The following is an 18,094-nucleotide window of genomic DNA, read 5'->3' on the forward strand; positions in this document are numbered from 1 at the left end:
GTGTTTCATTTTAAAAACTTTTTTGTACTGTACATAGATTTGTTCAATAAAACGTTGTCTTTGTTGTTGATAGAAAGCGATCTTGTCTTTTGGGGATCTGCTCTGTAAACACCACTGCGATATCTGGTCGAGCAGCGAAAGCTTCGAGCTCATTCTGAACATTATTAGGCGCTAACCCCGCTGCGAATATGTAAGCCATTTGTTAAGTTCATTGCCGGCGGCTGGCCGAGGAGCCTGAGCTCTGCTTGTGAGCCGGGGCGGAACCTAAGTACCGGCCGCTGTTTCCGTCCGGTTTCTGTGGATGAACGGACGCTGCTCCGCAGGGGGACTGCGTGGAGCGCATTACCGGAAGTCGATGTCGCTAGGGCGCGGCGTTGCTAGAGCTTCGGCCGGGGAGCGGCTCCAGCTGGGCGGCCGGGCCGGACGATGGCATCGCTGGGGCTGAGCGAGCGGGAGCAAGCCGGCTGCCGCGAGATACTGGAGTTGCTCGAGACCGAGGAGCTGATGGCGCTGACGGACACCGTCACTAACCGCCTGATACATCCGGAGAACCGCCAAGGTGTGCGGATTCCCCTGCGGCGGGCAGCCTTCCTGCCCTCTCGCACCCATCCCGGGGCGGGGAAGCGGGCGCCCGGCCCCGTGCCTGAGCGCGGCGGCGGGGGTTGCGGTCCCTGTGCCCGTGCGTTCACTTTGGCCTCTGGTCGGCGGCAGCACCCGACGCAGCGGCGGAGGCGGAACGGGCCCGGGCCCTGCGGAATGCGGCTGCCGCTGGTTCGCTTGGAGCGCCTGGGGGGCTGCGTCCGTGCCAGCAGGTTTTCTCCAACCTTCTTAATTTTTATTATTAATTATTATTTTAATTAGCGATTTTAGATAAAAGAGGCAGTCATTCGGTTCTTCGGCTGTGCTCCGTTTCGTGTTTGAACTTGTTGATATATAAGCTGCTGAGAATCCAATCTCGGTTTGGGTGAGAACTGGCCGCCAGCAACGACTGTAAAAATACATTCCATCTCGAGTTCCTAATTGCCGCAGAACCTTGCAGCTGAGTGTCATTGTATTGCTATGCATGATGCTTTCTTATGAGCGTGAGCTTCCTAATATGGCTTGTATGGAGAGAAAACTGATATAATTCCCTTTTCTTCCAGGCCTTCCTCCCCCCCCAACCCCCCGCCTTTTCTCAGACTACTTTGCAGTGTCTAAAAAGTGTAAATTTCTGGTATAGAATTGTTTTTCAACGTAGGAAAAATCAGAGATGACCTATTTTCTGTCCATTCCCAGGAAGTGTACTTCAAAATAGCAATATTTTCTGGATGGGTCACATAAACTACTCATTAGATGCAGAAATTAAGACTCAAATTGTATGTTCAGAAGAACCTGAAAGGATTTGTCTGGTTCTTCTTTCTCCATGTAATTTTGCTTTCAAGAAGACAGGCTTATTTCAAAATATCCTAAAGCTTTTCAAATGGAAAAAAAGGGGCTTCTGCTGAGTAAAGGTGCAGTATATGCTGGCATGAAGCAGGAAGCCTTAAACACTGCCACATTAGAATCAAATAAACCTATTTTGAAGATATAGTAAGCCATCTCTCTGCGATTGTGGGAGAAAATACATTGTGAACAAGGATCCTTATGCTTCTCAAGGCACCTGGAGTTGAACATCTCAGCCTAGCTGAAAAATATTTGTAGTTTAATTTGGAAGAGAAAGATGCATCATTTTCATCAAACTTAAATAATGCACGGCTCCAAATGGTCACGATAGTGGTAGCAGGGATTAGAAGGTCAGTAGGTCTTCGGTAAAAGCAGTACTGGCTTTTGAACATGTTCCCCAAGGCTTTGGTATCCTTGTGTAACATGACAAAGCAATTCTAGTTGCTTTGGATTTCACTTTACAAACAAATCTATAGCGATTTGTGTTTCACTTAGCGTTAGGATATGTTGGGAGGTACCAATCAAGAGCTTAAGAAATAGCAGAGGTTTGAATTTTAATTGCAAGAGTTTCAAACATTGACCTCCGTTTCTTCACTTTCAGAGGCCATTCAGGCCATCTTGGTTTACAGCCAAAGTGCAGAAGAACTTCTGAAACGAAGAAAAGTATATCGAGAAATAATTTTCAAGTATTTGTCAGTACAAGGAATTGCAGTGCCTCCTTCCTCTGAGAAGCATCAACTCATTGCCTGTGTAAGGCAGTACTGGGGCGGGAAGCTCACATCATGGGTCTCAGAGGCAGGGGACAGAACAACACATGCAGAGGTGAGTGCTACTTTCTGAAAGACCTGAGGATACAGAATGAGAAATACCAGTGCTCTAATGCAGGTCCAAAGTGAGGCTTTTTCATGTATTTGAGAAGGTACTGAATTTCTTTTTTCTGTTTGCTTGTTTGCTCTAATTAAACAATTTAATGTGTCTGTGCCACTGTATCACTTGCAGAGCATAGTATGAGTGCGTTTGAACTGTAACGTGTGGGTTCTTCATAGAATTTGGAATCATAGAATGGCCTGGGTTGAAAAGGACCACAATGATCATCTAGTTTCAACCCCCCTGCTGTGTGCAGGGTCGCCAACCACCAGACCAGGCTGCCCAGAGCCACATCCAGCCTGGCCTTGAATGCCTCCAGGGATGGGGCATCCACAACCTCCTTGGGCAACCTGTTCCAGTGTGTCACCACCCTCTGTGGGAAAAACTTCCTCCTAATATCTAACCTAAACCTCCCCTGTCTCAGTTTAAGACCATCCCCCCTTGTCCTATCACTATCTACCCTTTTAAACATCCGTTGCCCTTCCTGTTTATATGCTCCCTTCAAGTATTCTTCATGCTTTTAAGTTGAACTGCAATTTAAAAACAGGGGACGTTGACAGATAATAGATTCTGTAGTTTTGAGGGTAATAACTCAAAGCAGTGTTAGTGGTGTGGAAACCCTGCACAGTCCCTTGCCAATTTTAATGTGATGGATGTTCTCAGAAGTTTTACTGTGAGCTGGGGATTTTCAGTCTTTTGCCAGTCATTGCAGGGATTAGCATTTGTAAGGGCTTGTTAGAAAGGGCTCTAGACGCAGAGGCAGTGCAATCAAAACAGCATTGTCTGTAAGCAGTGCTTCTTCTTAGGTCTTTCAGTTTATAGAGTGCATTTTTGAGAATTTTGCGTCACTGAAATGTAAAGTTTGTAGCAGTGCCAGTTCTGTGCCAATTTGCCTTCAATTTTAGTAACACTCAAGTTAATTTGAAGTTCAAATTTACCACATTTGCCAAATCTCTGTGGTGTAATGAAATTTCATGGTTTTATTATTCTTAGATCTTTACCATGCAGTTTTCAATAGCCTTGCTCTCTCAAGTGCTGTATGTCAGTGACACAATGAGCAACAGCTCCACCAGCTGGACTGTTGGAGCTCCGTAGCTCTTGATAATTCAATGCAGAGAGCTTCCCTCTGGGTTTAGCTGATTAAAATGAAGATTTAGCTGAGAATTGCTTTTAAAACAATGTTTTATATGCATGTTTGGAAAGAAAATTTTGATTCAGCAAGAACACTTCCAAGTATTCACCCTATGGTAAAGTTTTGTGCTTGAAGGTAGGTAAATGAAATTCTCCAAAGCACTGGAAAACATTCATGAAGAAGGAGAAGTTCAAGCATTTTACTTATTGTATACATATGATAGAATCATAGAAAGGCTTGGGTTGGAATGGACCTGAAACATCTTTGCTTTTTTTTTCCCCTTAATCCATTTGCTCCTCATTGTGTTGAAGATGTGAGTAGCAGAAACTTACATAGCTTAAATTACTTACATAAGTTAAATTATAGTTTCTTGTTTGACAGTTACAGGATTTCTATATAGAAGTCTCCAAACCTTTCATACTTACTTCTAGGAACAGACTGATTGACAACATTACATTTAGTTCTTTTTCACCTTACACTTGGAGGTCATGTGTCTCTACATGACTTTTCTTAAGTAAAAAATGTTGTCTGTTGTAAAAGAGAGAAGAGAGTAAGTGAACTGCATATTTGTAGGAATTAAATAGACTCTTGGAACCGTACTTGAACATCTAATTGTTGCCTTTCCTTTAGAAAGAACAGTTTTTATAACCAACTTAAAACTTAAATATTTTAATTGCTAACCAACTTGTTGCCTATTACTTCATTTTTACTTTTCTACGTGTACTTGTAGACATAAGAAAGAAGGACTGCAAAGAGTATGTTTTTTTAATTTAAGCCTAGCCCATAATGGTGTTAAAAAAAAAAATACACTAAATACTTACTGACAGAACTCTTGGAGCGGTTTGCCGCCCTCTTCTGGTTTGGATTCCTAATTGATACTCAGGTTTGCTACTTGCTGAGAATTTTGCTTTAAAGTTGTACGCCCATTGCTTGACTGTCACTTTCAGCGACTCAACATTAAACTTGGATATTATTATGAAGTATTTTTTTATCCTTATGTCTTAGATGAATTTTAAGAGTGTCGTATTCTGTAAAACAAGGTAAAGGATAGCACACAGCTTGTTCATGATTCTTAGGGAACTGGAAGAAGGTGTATTTTGAGTAGCTTCATACATTCTTTCACTAGTCTGTTCTTCCCTGAGGCTTCTAAGCAAGTCAAGAATCTTTGAACCTTTACAGGTTATTCGTTGAAGGTTTTGCTGTCTACTGGCAATGTTTAAATCACTGCTTTAAAATACTTTCTTAACTCAGTGTCAAACAAAGAATTTTATTACACTTTGAGGGAAGAATTTTATGACAGACTGAATGGAGTTGCCTTAATTCCCAGAGCAGATATATTGTTTGAAAGTCCCTACAGCCCTCCTGTACTGTTTAAGTGATCCATTTTACTATTATAAAAGTAACTGAGGTTCACAAAGACTTTTGCTTTTGTTTGTTTGTTTTTGTTTGCTTTGAAGAGCAGCCATAAAGAGCAGAAAATAAGCCATGGTTTTCTTTGATTCGGGTTTTTTTTCTATTAGAAACATACTGAAGACTACAAACATGACTTATGAAAGTGACCATACACATTTTCGATGATTTTGGCAATCTTAGTACCATGCAAAGCTAAATTCAGGCGTGTGATCTGGTGCTCAGAAAGTTCTGGAACACAATTCTTTGAATTTTGGTTCTTCCTGAATTGTTTGTGTGTTTTGTTAGCAAACTCTGCTGGCCATGCTAAATCAGAAGTATTGCAGCTGGCCACAAATCAGAAGTATTCTGTCAGCTTCACATAGTAGGATGTGCATTTTCAAAACGTGACTTCTCCATAACTATTTGTTCTTATCAGTTGTCTGAAGGTGCAGAGAGCTCCACAATTCACAAACTTGAAAGGTGGGAAGACACAAGAGCTTGAAGGCAGCATGAAAGGAAAAAAAAAAGTCAGCGAAATTGCTAACTTTAGTTTTTAGTAAATTGATATGCTTTAATATGAGATCTGCTTTTAGGGATGGATCTGTATCCTTCTTATTTTTCTGTATCTTTCTTTTCAAAGTGTAAAGGCCAACAAAAAGTTACTTGCCCAAGTACTTTCTGCACTGTGTGAGAATCCTCGTCTCACAGAGGTGGTTCAAAAAAGTTTCTCCCACCCTTTTTTTGGTATCATAGAATCACAGAATGGCCAGGGTTGGAAGGGACCTCAAGGATCATGAAGCTCCAACGCCTTCGCCACATGCAGGGCCACCAACCTCCACATTTAATACTAGTCCAGACTCCCAGGGCCCCATCCAACCTGGCCTTGAACACCTCCAGGGACAGGGCATCTACAGCCTCTCTAAGCAGCCTGTTCCAGCACCTCACCACTTCCTCGTAGAGCCAGGATTTCCCTCTTGGATTATAAATAGCAGACTTATGGAACTACATTTCAAAGAACCTACTCTGATTCTCTATCCGAGAGGTGATTACTATCTTAAGAATTAATTTTCTTTTTCTTTGTTGTTTTCTTCAGCAGCTCTGTCTCAGAGTACTTGAAGATGTATAATGTTTAAAGTAAGAATTTAAATGACTTTGAACTGTTCAAACTGGTAAACTCGCGTGGTAAGACTAAATAGTACTAAGAAAATATTATTCTTAATTGCAGAGTCATGAAAAGAGGCAGAAGTCACAGGATGATGTTCATAATCTCGGAGGAGAATTCTGCCAATGGTTCTTTGAACTCCTGAATTCTCAGCATCCATTGGGAGTAAAATCTGAAGAAACGTGGGGACCACAGCATTTCTGGGAGAATGCCAAAATGAAGTTCTGTTACAACACAGTAGAAAAAAATGTGGAAGAATATGATGGTGCAGAAATGGTGAGCCTTCGTCTGCTCTCATTGGTTAAAGAAGAATATCTTCTATTCAACCCTAACTTGACTGCTGATGGACTGAAATGTGCCATGTCTCGACATGGGTTAGTATTGGTAGCAGTGGCTGGCACAGTACATAGAGGCAATGTCTGTTTGGGTATCTTTGAACAAATTTTTGGACTCATTAGGTGTCCGATTAGAGGGAATACCTGGAAAATAAAAATTGTGGATCTTAAAATAGTTGGACAGAATGCTCTGGAGCCTGGAATGCAGATTGAAAAACCCTCCATCAAATATGAGTCAAATCAACTGCAGGAGTGGTACGATGGGAAAGAACTGGCAGTGCTCGAACCTCACAAATGTGGAACAACACTTTCAAAATTGAGTGACTGACAGTGCTTAGTTGAAGATTGAAATGGTTGCAGCAATATGATTTTGTCTCTTTCTTGAGTCAGATTTGCTGGATGACAAATGAAGTACAGAGCCTAAAGTATTCATACAGGTGATGGTTAAGGTACCTTTCGGACAGCAAACAAATGTTTAAACATATTACTGTAGACTTTGTAACTATAGTTGGGAATGGAGTTACTTACACAACACGGGTACGTTTGATTATGGGAAGTTTTATGTCAAGTTGGATAACCTTGAAATCACAAGCTGCCAGTTGCTTCTTTTCAGGAAACCATTTTAAATTCCTGTCTGAGTTATAAGTGAACATCCTTACTTCTGCCTTTTTGAAATCGAGACTGGTGAATGTCTGAATGGTCTTTTAAAGGTCCCAAGAAAACCATCTGCTGATTTGGGAATTTTTGGAGGGAACAGGCAGAATGAAGCAAATGGAGATGCTGCCTATTCATTCTGAATGTGATTTCTAGCCTGTAGTAGTAGCTCACCGGGACAGTGCAGAGGTTAGCATTGTTGAAATTTGTATCCTTTATTTTCTTTTGCTTTACAGTTCCACTGTTGAGATGGTTTCCCAGGCATCTGTTTCTAGCACTGCCTCTCTTGGATCAAACGGTTGATTTTATGACTTGCAGACTTAGTGTCTGAAGCAAATGCTTTGATAATTATTTTGTATATACTTGCAACAGAGTTTCTAATATAATAATTGTAATTTTTATATGTTTTCTCAAAATTGGAATTTCTGTCTACTCCTAGCTGCTTTATTATATTGTCCAGACAATGGGAATTTACAGCAAATGGTGATATAAAATAAATAAAGAATCTAAATGCTACTGAAATTATTGCCATTGTAGAATTTGACTGCGTTTTACAATTTTTTTTTTTTTTCCTTTTTCTTAAGTGATTAATGGTGAAACTAGATGAAAACTTCTAGCATCTTATTTGGCTTATTTAGGAGTTTTGTTTTTATTTTATAGCTTCACCAGTACAAGTAATGAAAATGGAAATGTTCCGTGTAGCATGAGAACACTTCTTTTGTTTTTGATGTGTTTGTCAAAGAAAACAAGTGGTAAAATTCTGGGTGGATGAGGGGAAGCAGAAAGATTCAGATATGTGATGTACCAAGAAATACCCAGAACTGATTTTTACAAACAGTCTGAATCTAAAGTTGTTTTTAACACCAACAAACAAACAAAAAATCTGAAATGATTTATTTTCTAAGCAAAAGTTCAAATACTGTGTTGGAATGTTCTTTCCCAGTAAACAGCTAAGATATGACTTACTCAGCTACTAGTTTATAATAAAGAAACATCAGCCTAAAATTAAAATTTGTAAGAAATGGTTTCCCCATGTGTTTAGAATTGCGTTCTTTGCAAGGTGAGGACAAAAGCCAACCCAGAGGCCTAAATGGGAACTTTTTCAACATGCAGTATGCAGATCTGTACTACAACAACATGTTTGGTCTTTTGCAGAATTGCAGTTTCTAGCTGGCACAGTAACTGTAGTCAGTATGTTAAATATGAACATGATAAAGAGTCTAGTGTTCATTACAGCTTTAAGTAGATTTGATGTGAGCTGTCCTCTTCAGGGACAGGTAAGTGTCCTTGCTTCCTTCTTCTGTCCGCATTACTGATAGTCCTTCCTCTGAACAAGAGGGAGTACAAACTAGTCCCAGCTAAAACTAGCATCTTCAGCAACTCCTCTGGCTGACCAGCTGCGTGACAAGGCTGGCCACACCAGTGCCCACAGGAAAGGAACAGAGGATTTCCTTTTTTAGTGCCATCCTGAACTCTGGAATTAAATGAGTGATCAGACAACTGTGTAAATTCCTATTCTATAGCAGAGTAGAATAGATGACGTGCAATTTACTGATAACCTGGTGGTAGTACAGCTGAATGCTCTTGTGGTTGTCGATCAAGCTGGTAAGATCATGACTAGACTGCAGCAGTTATCCCTGGTTACTGCCACACAATGCACAGGAAACAGTACAGTGTCTGCTCTTTACAGTCTCACCACCTGAGTATCTGGTAGGCACTGACACTTGGGCAATGTTAAGTAATTGGGGCTTTGCAGTTGTTAACTGGTGTGACTTTTTATTCTATGATACACCTTCCTTTTTTTCTCCCAAGCCTGTTCTTGCTCTTACAAAAGCATACTGTATCCCTCCTAAATGTACTTTGCCTTCACTTGGAAAAAGGATACCAGTTTTGAAATGATGGTTCAGGCTTTCCATTTGAGAAGGAGACACAACTGCATGTAGTATTCAATGTGGAGGTGTAACATCACATAATGTGCAAATGCTGCTGTTTTGCCAGCGTGATATTACTTGGAACTGAACTGTTTTCTTTTATCAGTCTTCAGGCATTGCCTGCTGCAATGTTTTTTAGCTTGTGACTGATTTCCTGATCTTTTCAATCTGAACTGAAGCAGACACTTCATACTGTTACGCATGAAAAACTGGAGAGGTGACCTCTGTAAGGCAATCAAGCTCTGTAAAAAGAGAAATAGGAAACTTTCAGAAAACTAAATAAAAATCCTAAGTTAAATGTGTTATTTCTCCTGCAGCTTAACGTTAACACAAACTGCTGTAAACAAGTTTCTCCAGATAAATTTAATTTTAAACTGTCAGCTCTTGTTTTGAGTCTGATTCTCCAACCCAGAACATGTGATCATCCCACCTTCTGTATAAAACTGACATCATTACAGAGAAGTTGACAACTCTAACGCTGTTAAGAGTAGGGACTGTATATCCAGCAAAAGGTGAGAGGTAAATTCATTTAGTCTGCCCATCAGTAAAGACTGATAGAATGCAGGTAAATAAGGCTATTTATATGGGCCTGTGTCCAGGAAGGCTGGAGGAAAAGAGTCGAACAGCTGTGATGACAGCAGATCTTGGAGTGCCTTGCTAATGGAGAAAGGGAAAACATTAAAGAACAGGATTTTATTTACACTGACAGAATTTCTGGTAGTGTTAAACACCTCAGTTTGAGTTTCAGCTCGTGACTGATGTGGATTTCAGACTCTCTGCAAAGTTTAATAGTGTGTATATTACACAAGTAAATTTGAAATGCGCAGTAATGCCAGTAATTGCAAGGATCCTCTTTTTCAAGCTCATTCACAGCTGCTAGTACTAGAAAGGAATGACGTCTTACAACTGTTAGGTTAATAAACAATTCTGTAATCCTTGCCCTATCTCCAGGAAATCCATAGGCTTGATTCAGTCGGGCTTTTCGCAGCAGGTATAATAGCATTTTGGTGACATCTGGTGGCAGATTCATTGTTTGCCTGTAGTTAGTACATTAAATCTGTGCAACGATGCAGGCACAGCCACTTAAGCCTTGCTGTAGTGAGAGGAGAGGAACTCCTCTCAACAGTGACTGTTTTAACCCTGTGTGTTTTGGTGCTGTAGATGCCGGACATTAGCTGGGACTTTGTTGCCTTGACCAAAGAGAAGGCTTGAAGGCAATTCATTGGCCCTTGATAAAAGGCAGATATTTTAAAGTTTTCAGCTCATCAGCAATTGTCAATTGTGATACTCAGGAAACCTGTTGTTCTAGAGCTGGGGAGGGAAATGTTATGGTGATAAGGCTTCCTGGCAATAAGATTTCAGCTGACTTAACATGCATTTTTTTTCACATCTATTACACTGGTTTTTATTTGTTTGTTTTGTTTTGTTCTATTTTATTTTTTTTTAATGTCTTTCTTGAGTGCCTGGGATCTTGAAGGCAGCATAGCTGCTGTTTCTTAATTTTGCCTGTGACTGCAAATCTTAATCACCTCTTGGATCCAAGGGAAGGAAGATCACTCTCATTCAGAGGTAGTCTGTGAAGATCTTATTTTTGTAGAGAGGTTATGGTTCAAGCTGTATTGGCTTCAGTTGTAAAACTGAAGTAAAAAACACCCAGAAATTCACTGTCGTTAGTTGTTAACGCCGTTTTTCATGTAGGCAGTTGCTGAACTGGCCATGCAGGTTTATATAGTTGCAAGAGAAAGGGAGATTGGAATACAGCCTGAAGACAGATTCCTCTTCTGTATTTTGTCTGGTTGGACTTGGCTCTGGGAGAGGCAGGCATCTGGTGCAAAGAGCAAGAGACATGTAACTCGTGCACACCCGCCAGTTCTCTGCACGGCGAGAGCTTACTTGCAGGGGGAATAGCATCATGGTGCATGTGCAGCAGTAAATCACTCATTTTAAAACCCATAAAAGCCAAAGCTTCTCATCTAGATTAGGTTTTGGTGCTTTGCCAGTTTCCATAAGAGACTAGCAAGAGAAAGGAAATAGCATTTTTTAGTAACTTGACTGCAATTCAACAAAACAAAAGAAAGGCTCATCTCTTATCTCAGAGCTTTCTCCCTCGTGAGCTTATGAACCCCACTACATGCCTGGTGGATTGCCTGAGAACTTCAAAAAGAAAAGCAGTTACAATGTTTAAAAATGGGCAGGAGCAGCCTTCATGTGAGGAATGAGTGAGTAGACTTGTATTTCTTAACCAGGAGAGGTGATCAGTCTCGTGTTTTTCCTCTTCCTTTAACATGTCTTCTACACTTTTCCCACTTACTTTCTTTACCTCTCATTCTTGGTCAGATTGCAGCTGTCCTGACAGACATTTTTGGTCTACGAGTATTTTGCCCAGAGAGGCTGTGGATGTTCCGTCCATGGAGGCATTCAAGACCAGGTTGGATGGGGCCCTGGGCAGCCTGGTCTAGTGCCAGATCTGGAGGTTGGTGGCCCTGCCTGTGGCAGGATAGTTGTAACTTGATGATCCTTGAGGTCCCTTCCAACCAAGCCATTCTGTGATTCTATGATGATTCTATGATTGTGACTAGTTGAAAGCTGAGGATGCTTTCAACTACTGAAATAAATGAGAGGGTAGGTTAGAGAAGAAGCTCCTGTAACAATAGATCATTGACCTACTTATAACAGCCATATTTGCAGCTCCTTCTTCTCTGAAGTTATTCTTCAAATATATGATTAAAGGATGTGGCCAGGTCAATCTCTGACAAGGAACCGTCCTGTGGCCACTGCAGATCCCACCATGATGCAAATCTGTTCTTTGTGTCACTAGTGAGGCACCAAGAAATCCTTCTGTGAAATGCCAGTTGTAATTAAGAAGCAGTGAACACACGATGGAATTTGTTTCAGTCTGCACTGGAAATATATAAAAAAATATTTCAAGCTTGCATTCAAGCATCCTGGCTAACTCCAAGTGAGCAATTAAAATTACCATACTGTAATTCCAAGATAGCAGATCACGTATGTGAACTTTTAACTTAGTGAATTGCAGAAGCTCACAAGCACATAGAAAAATGTTTTTGCATTTTGTCTTGACAGCTATCATGGCCAATTGGTACCTAGAAGGTTATTTTAGATACCCTCCATTTTCCCACAGTCATCTTGATAATGTGGATGAGTTTTACATTTACATTTCTACTGTTTCTCACAGTTGCTATCCTAAAGCAAACCATTTACAGCACTGAATAATTCTACTGTAGGAAGCATTTTAATTCAGGTCAGGTGGCTGATTTAGAAGCAAATATCATGACTGCAGCCACACATGCAATGAGCAAATTTTCGTTCTCATTGCAAAGCATGCTTGAAGCATGTACTCCAGTTCCCTTTTGCACGAAACCAAACTAGAGGCATGCTCCAGCACTGCAACTGAGGTGTGCTGCTCACTGTGAAGCATGGAGTTAGCTGGCAGTAAGCCCCCACATATATGAGTACTTTGTACGCTGCTGGCATCTCAGCAACAGCTGTTTCATGCTCCTATTGCACAGCACTGTTTGCTAATGTAAACACAGCTTAACGGTGTTGAAAATGGTATTATAGCCTTCTTAGGATTAAATTAAATTAGTTTCCAACATATTACATTTTTAAAATGTGCGTGTATGTATATTTAACAAGTCTTTCTCTCACTTTATAACATTCCCTCACTAGAATTACATTTCATATGCAGTAATTGTCAGTTCTTCTTTAACAGCAATAAGCATAAGACATCATGTCAGTTCTTGTTCATCTATTCCCTTTTCTCAGTTCATTAGTATTATTTATTGCATGGCCAGATTTTGGGTATTAATGAATTCTTCTCAAAGTTTGCATTTTTTATTGAAATAAATTGATCCTTTAATATCTCTTCAGCAATTATGGGTTTAGATGTAGTTACATAGTTCTCTAGCTCTAACGAGATTAGTGGTGAGAAAATCCCATTCTGAAGATTAGTGTGATGTATTGAGCTGAACTTTAGGATTTTACTCCGGTGTTTTCATTGTGGAAGTTTATTAAAAGAAAACACTTTGTCTTCAATTACTTGTTAGATGACATGCATCTGAAAAAGCTTAGATGAATAGCTTTTTTTTTTTCTTCTGAAATTAGAAACTGCAAATGCTAGAAATGCTTTAAATGCTCATCTGTGGCACACATTATCATAGCTGGGACAGACTGATAGAGACCAAACTGCAAGGTCTGTAAGTTCTCTTTACTTCCTATTGCAAAGGTAGGTAGAGGCATAGATCCTCATCAGCCCCAGTTTCAGCAAGAATCATGCAATGTGCACACCCTTCAACCCTCAGCTGGGGGGGGGGCAGTGGAGAGTGATATAACTTGCTTTCACCTTGGGCACTGACTACTAAGGTGGCATATAGGAGCATGCTGAAACACTGCAAACCTGCTTTGTCAGCAGCTGTTGTTATGTAGTTCTGTGCCTGTTAGAAGTGCACCTCTGTAAAAGATTCACAAGCAATAGAAGAAAAGAAGCTGGGAGTCTTCCAAGGTGAGGACAAACGTGATTTAGCTTTGTGTTTTGCGGACTGCTTCAATTTGAGGAATTTGTATATAGCTGAATATACTACCAGCTAATGCAAAGTTCAAATCACTTATTTGGATGTTGAGAAGAAAGAAAACAAACAAAAAGCAGGTAAAGGACTCCCTTTCCTCCTCTCTCTTCCTTAGGGTCAGGTTCAGTCAAACACCATTTCCATCCCCTTCCTACTTTCTGCACTCTCTGATTTGGCTGTCTGTCTGTGGGTCATGGTCCCTCAGCTGTGCCCCCTTTGGCATGGAGCTCCTCCTTCTGAGCATGTGTCCAGTGGTGTCCGCAATGATGTCTCTTACAACATCTCCCAGGATGCAGCCAGCCCTGGCAAATTCCACTCTTTTAAGTACATGTGACCTGGGGTGCAGTGGGGGGTGTCCTGGCTGCCTGCAGACCTTACTCTATGTGACAACTGGTGTTGGTGCTGCTGAGCCTGAGACACAAGCTGGTAGATATGTAGAAAGTCTGCACAGCACAAGTGTCCTTAGCTTTCTTGGTATGTGCTGATTCCTGTCAATGTGTACCTTGAAATGCACAAAGAAACACACTGATTTCCTGTGTCCTGAATAGCAGGAGCAATCTGCTCTTTTGGAGGTTTAATCAGTAACTGTGCTGTGCTGCAATTGCATACAGATGGTATGGTCACCTGCGTGGTGTTTTGGGGCAGCTGCGTGTCGTATGCATTTGTGCAGAGTGCCCTAAATCAGTGCTATATTGTAGAAAGCACATCTCATTTTTTTCGCCCCATCAACCACGCTATGGAAGGCCAGAGAGGATCAGAGTGCTTGCATTTTCCTGCCTACTTACACTAAGTAAAGCATTACAAATTAGGAAAAGGCTTAAAAACATGTGGCTTAAAAGAAAATTATCGTTATTGCCATAGTCTTCTTGCTCTCACCCCTTTCACTAGCATACTGTGTGCACTTCCAAGTTTTCTCCCCATAGGGTATATTTTTTTTGTTCAACATCTGAGAAAGCTTTCACTACAAAAGAAGAATGGATTAATCCTTTTGCCTGTAAATCCTGAGCTTTCTGCCTCACTTGCAGACCTTTCTGCTCCCAGAGTCACCATAAGCCAGTGATACATTCCTTGACAAAACTTTAACACCTCCAGTGTGTCCCATGCCCAGTGTTCAGGTGTGTCTGAAGAAACTTTGTGCCTTTCTGAGCTAACTTTGTGCTCCCTGTGAAGGAAGCACAGCTCTGCATCTCCTGCTGATGCACATTGGGTGCATAGGGCAGCACCAGGAGCATGGAATTGCCTTTGTTGCACCACGGGTTGTAGTTCATTTCAGCAAGAAAATGCCTTGGATATCTGTCCTGGATGTGTTTGGGGAAAAAAAAAATTCTTCTCACCTGTAAGGAGTTTTCTTTTGTATGAATGGCAGTAGTTGTTCAAGTCACCTGCTGCTCCTAAGTCTTCGATATCTATTTTTAACCTGCAAATCCTAACTAGGTTAGGTTGACTTGCCAGATACAGAGGTGAGCACTGTAGGTACTGCTGTCTTCAGAGAGTTGCTCTCTACAGTGTTTCAGTTTCTGAACAAAAGTAAAATTAGACCAGAAAGGTACAGCTTCAGATCCCAGAAAGTAAGGGGCTGCTGGGTTGAACTTTGCTTCGTAATTGGTTTGGGTTTTTTTTCAGGGTGTAGTTTGATCTCTACATACAGAAGTTATTAGATGAACTGTGTGCCCCCTAATGTATGGTATTTAATATATTTTAATTTCAAATTCTCGTTTTCTTGAGGTCATTGTTTTATTTAGGTATACATGCAGCCTGCTGTTCTGTCTGTCTTTTGTTTTCTTATGGACTTGCTTGCTGTCTACTTTTCTATCCCTGAGCTTTTGCACTCCATGGAATATTTCAGCTGCTGAGTGCACACGGGGCAATGTCTTCAACAAACTGTGCAAGCTCACTGGGGGATCTTTTACTTTATATTCCCGGAGACAAATAGCACAACCTAAGGTGGACAGAAGAGGAAATAAATTGGCTTTCACATAGGGCTGGTGGTTGCTGGCTTGGCTGTTAAGTCAAATGCTGCATCCAAATGCTTTTCTCCTGATATTTAATGTACAACCAGAAATTCCCCTCCATCTTCTCAAGTGAAAGCCCTGCAAGGGCTTTCCCACTAAAAGGAAGCTGCTTTGCGGGGGAGTGTGCCAACCTACAAATGCTTGTTTGAAAGCTGGAGTGCAATCACTTGGTGCTGTCTGTGTGACCAGGTCTTTCAGAAGATATTACAAGGAGTCCATCCTCACAGGCTGCAGTGGTGAGATTGGGCTGCTGCTGTGCCACTGTTGTGTGCAGGAAACTTAAACCCTGTGCTGTGTGGGTTCTGGTCACCCACAGGAGCAAAGAGCAGTGTATATGTCAGGATGTGTCTTTTTTATGTCTTTACTAGGCGTTGTCTCTTGGTTGGACCCTGTAGAGATGCAGGCTGCACTTGGCTGATGAGCACTGGCGCCTTTGGGCAGCCCTGGCTGGAAGGAGGGGAGGGCTGGACTGTTTTCTGAGGAAATGGGCACTTTTCAGGTGAAGTGCTGTTGGAAGAGCTGTGATCTAGGAGTCCTGAGCTAAAATGGGAGCACTGAGCTCAAATGTTTTGTTCCATTTCAATCTGAAAGGCCAGCCAGAGGAGAGGGCAATTCCCAGCTCCACTGGTGCATAGGGGCAGAGAAGAAAGGTCCCTTCTTCCACAGCTCCAAGTAAAACTGGGATCAGAAGGGCAAAACTGGCTTCTTCTGTAGTTCTCAGCAACAAAGGGCTTTGGCTTTGCTCTGGTCCAGCTTGCTTTCATATTTGTGCAGAGAAGGGAAAAAAAGTGTTTTAATTTGCTGTCAGACTGTAGAGACAAGCTTGCAACAATCCTATTTTGACAGAAAATGTGTGGTGGTGTTGGGAGGAAAGTTTTTATAAAAATCTCATGCCTGAAAAACGAGGTTTGGAAAACCAAAGTGCAATCTGGCATGTGTGACTGCATGGAGGTAGCTGTAACTCATTAAGAAAAGAATTAGTGTGTAGGGTTATTAGGTGATACTAAAACATCTCTGATAATTGGACACGTTCCTCTTGTTGTATTTGCCTGGTAACGCAGATGAATGAATTCTGGTGTGATCAAAGACCTGACACAAAATTTACACTGTAAATTGCCACGAGGGATAAACAGTCTTCCAACCTGCTCCCTTTTGTCAGCAGTTGGTGCGGGTGACAAAAGGATATCAAGAAATAATGTAGCCATTTGCCTGGTGACATCAGGCTTCTTTCTGTTTCTTGAAGCTCATTCTAATGGCTGTGGCTTTGGTGGCATTGAACGTGGCTCCTGGGGTCAAAGTAATTGGGAGCAGAAACATCAGCAGTGGGTTCGTACTGGGGGAGAAAATGATGGTGGAGCTGGAGCCCCCTCCTGTCACCCCATCGTATGGTAGGTGCTGTGCTGGCAGGCAGGAGGGATGGCTTTCTTAAAGAGAGCAACTCCCAGAGATGATTGAAAAAATACTGAGAGGTAAAGACGAGGATCCTGGCCTGTCTTCAGCTAGATACTTTTTCAGAGCCCTGCTTCACAACAGCTGTGGTTATAACACAGTTTCGCAGATCTAACACTTGCAAGATGTGGAAAATAAAATTCAGGATGAATTTTAAGAACGTAATAGAAATAACTAGTGTGACAGATGTAGATTTAGGGTAGTCTGCACATTCTGAGGGATTTGTTTTTAATGTGAAGCATGTACCTTCACACTCCAGAACATGTGCTCCAGTTCACCGACAGATTCGCCTTGCGCGGTCCCGCTGGAACATTGGCACTCATGCCGTCTATAAACAGACAGTCCAGGTTTGTGTCTGTCAGAGCTGCACTCCATTTTATTTACCGCACAGTCTTTTGGGGTGGGAAGGAGGGGAATTAATCAGAAGAAGCATGCGGTTCTCCCTCCCTCCCGCTCTTTATTTATTTATTTTTGGACTTGAAAGCTTTCTGAGCTCTTTATTATTCCCAGAGTTCATTTTTCTTCTTCTTTTTTGACTTGCTTTTCTTTTCTTTTTCTTTTTTTTTTTTTTCCTTTTCTGAAAGCAGATGATCTCAGCAGGTGAGGGACGGGACATAAAGCAGTTCAGAAGGCCATGGGGATGAGGAACCCTTGGGATTCCCCTGGCTGTTAGGCTGGAGTGAGCAGGGTGTGGGGGATCCCAGGGTGTGGGGCACCAAGCCGTCTCCTCACCCAGCCATCTGCTAACTGTGCTGGCACTCTCCTGGGCTGGCTGCTGATGGGAAAAGGCATATGACCTGGACTTGTAGGGTGGTGGGGGGAAACTTGCCTTCATGTGTATCTGAGTGAGGTATGTGTAACTGACTGCCTTCTGTTTGGCAGATATTGTGAGGGCAGAAATCACAGCATATATGATGCGATGGGATCGTTCATCTGCACTAGTTCGTAAGTAAGAGAAAGCCCTACCTACAGGAATCCCTTAGCAAAAAAAAATCTTGATCGTACTTGTTAAATGTAGAATCATGAAATGGTTTGGCTTGGAAGGGACTTTAAAGCTCATCCAACCCCAACCCCCTGCCATGGGCACCACATCAGGCTGTCCAGAGCCCCATCCAGCCTGGCCCTGAATGCCTCCAGGGACCCACAGCTTCT

General features: G+C 41.7%; 1 protein-coding gene across 1 annotated transcript; it reads left to right on the plus strand.

Moving 5' to 3' along the window:
* Positions 1-73: 73 nt before the first annotated feature.
* C1H3orf38 (chromosome 1 C3orf38 homolog) lies at positions 74-7,501 on the plus strand. Its single transcript, XM_031589994.2, has 3 exons — positions 74-559; positions 2,024-2,244; positions 6,039-7,501. Exons 1-3 carry the CDS (start codon positions 427-429, stop codon positions 6,636-6,638), a joined length of 954 nt encoding a protein of 317 aa, XP_031445854.2. The 5' UTR covers positions 74-426; the 3' UTR covers positions 6,639-7,501.
* The last annotated feature ends 10,593 nt before the right edge of the window (positions 7,502-18,094 follow it).

The sequence above is a fragment of the Phasianus colchicus genome, chromosome 1, assembly GCF_987193195.1.
Source record: "Phasianus colchicus chromosome 1, bPhaCol1.hap1.1, whole genome shotgun sequence".
In the NCBI taxonomy this organism is placed as follows: domain Eukaryota; kingdom Metazoa; phylum Chordata; class Aves; order Galliformes; family Phasianidae; genus Phasianus; species Phasianus colchicus.

What these genes read in the sequence shown, in the direction of transcription:
- C1H3orf38 (XM_031589994.2), top strand. Translation starts at nt 427, where the DNA reads ATGGCATCGCTGGGGCTGAGCGAGCGGGAGCAAGCCGGCTGCCGCGAG. An exon ending in ACATCCGGAGAACCGCCAAG is followed by an intron (nt 560 to 2,023) that starts GTGTGCGGATTC and finishes CTTCACTTTCAG; the next exon opens with AGGCCATTCAGGCCATCTTG. An exon ending in ACAGAACAACACATGCAGAG is followed by an intron (nt 2,245 to 6,038) that starts GTGAGTGCTACT and finishes TCTTAATTGCAG; the next exon opens with AGTCATGAAAAGAGGCAGAA.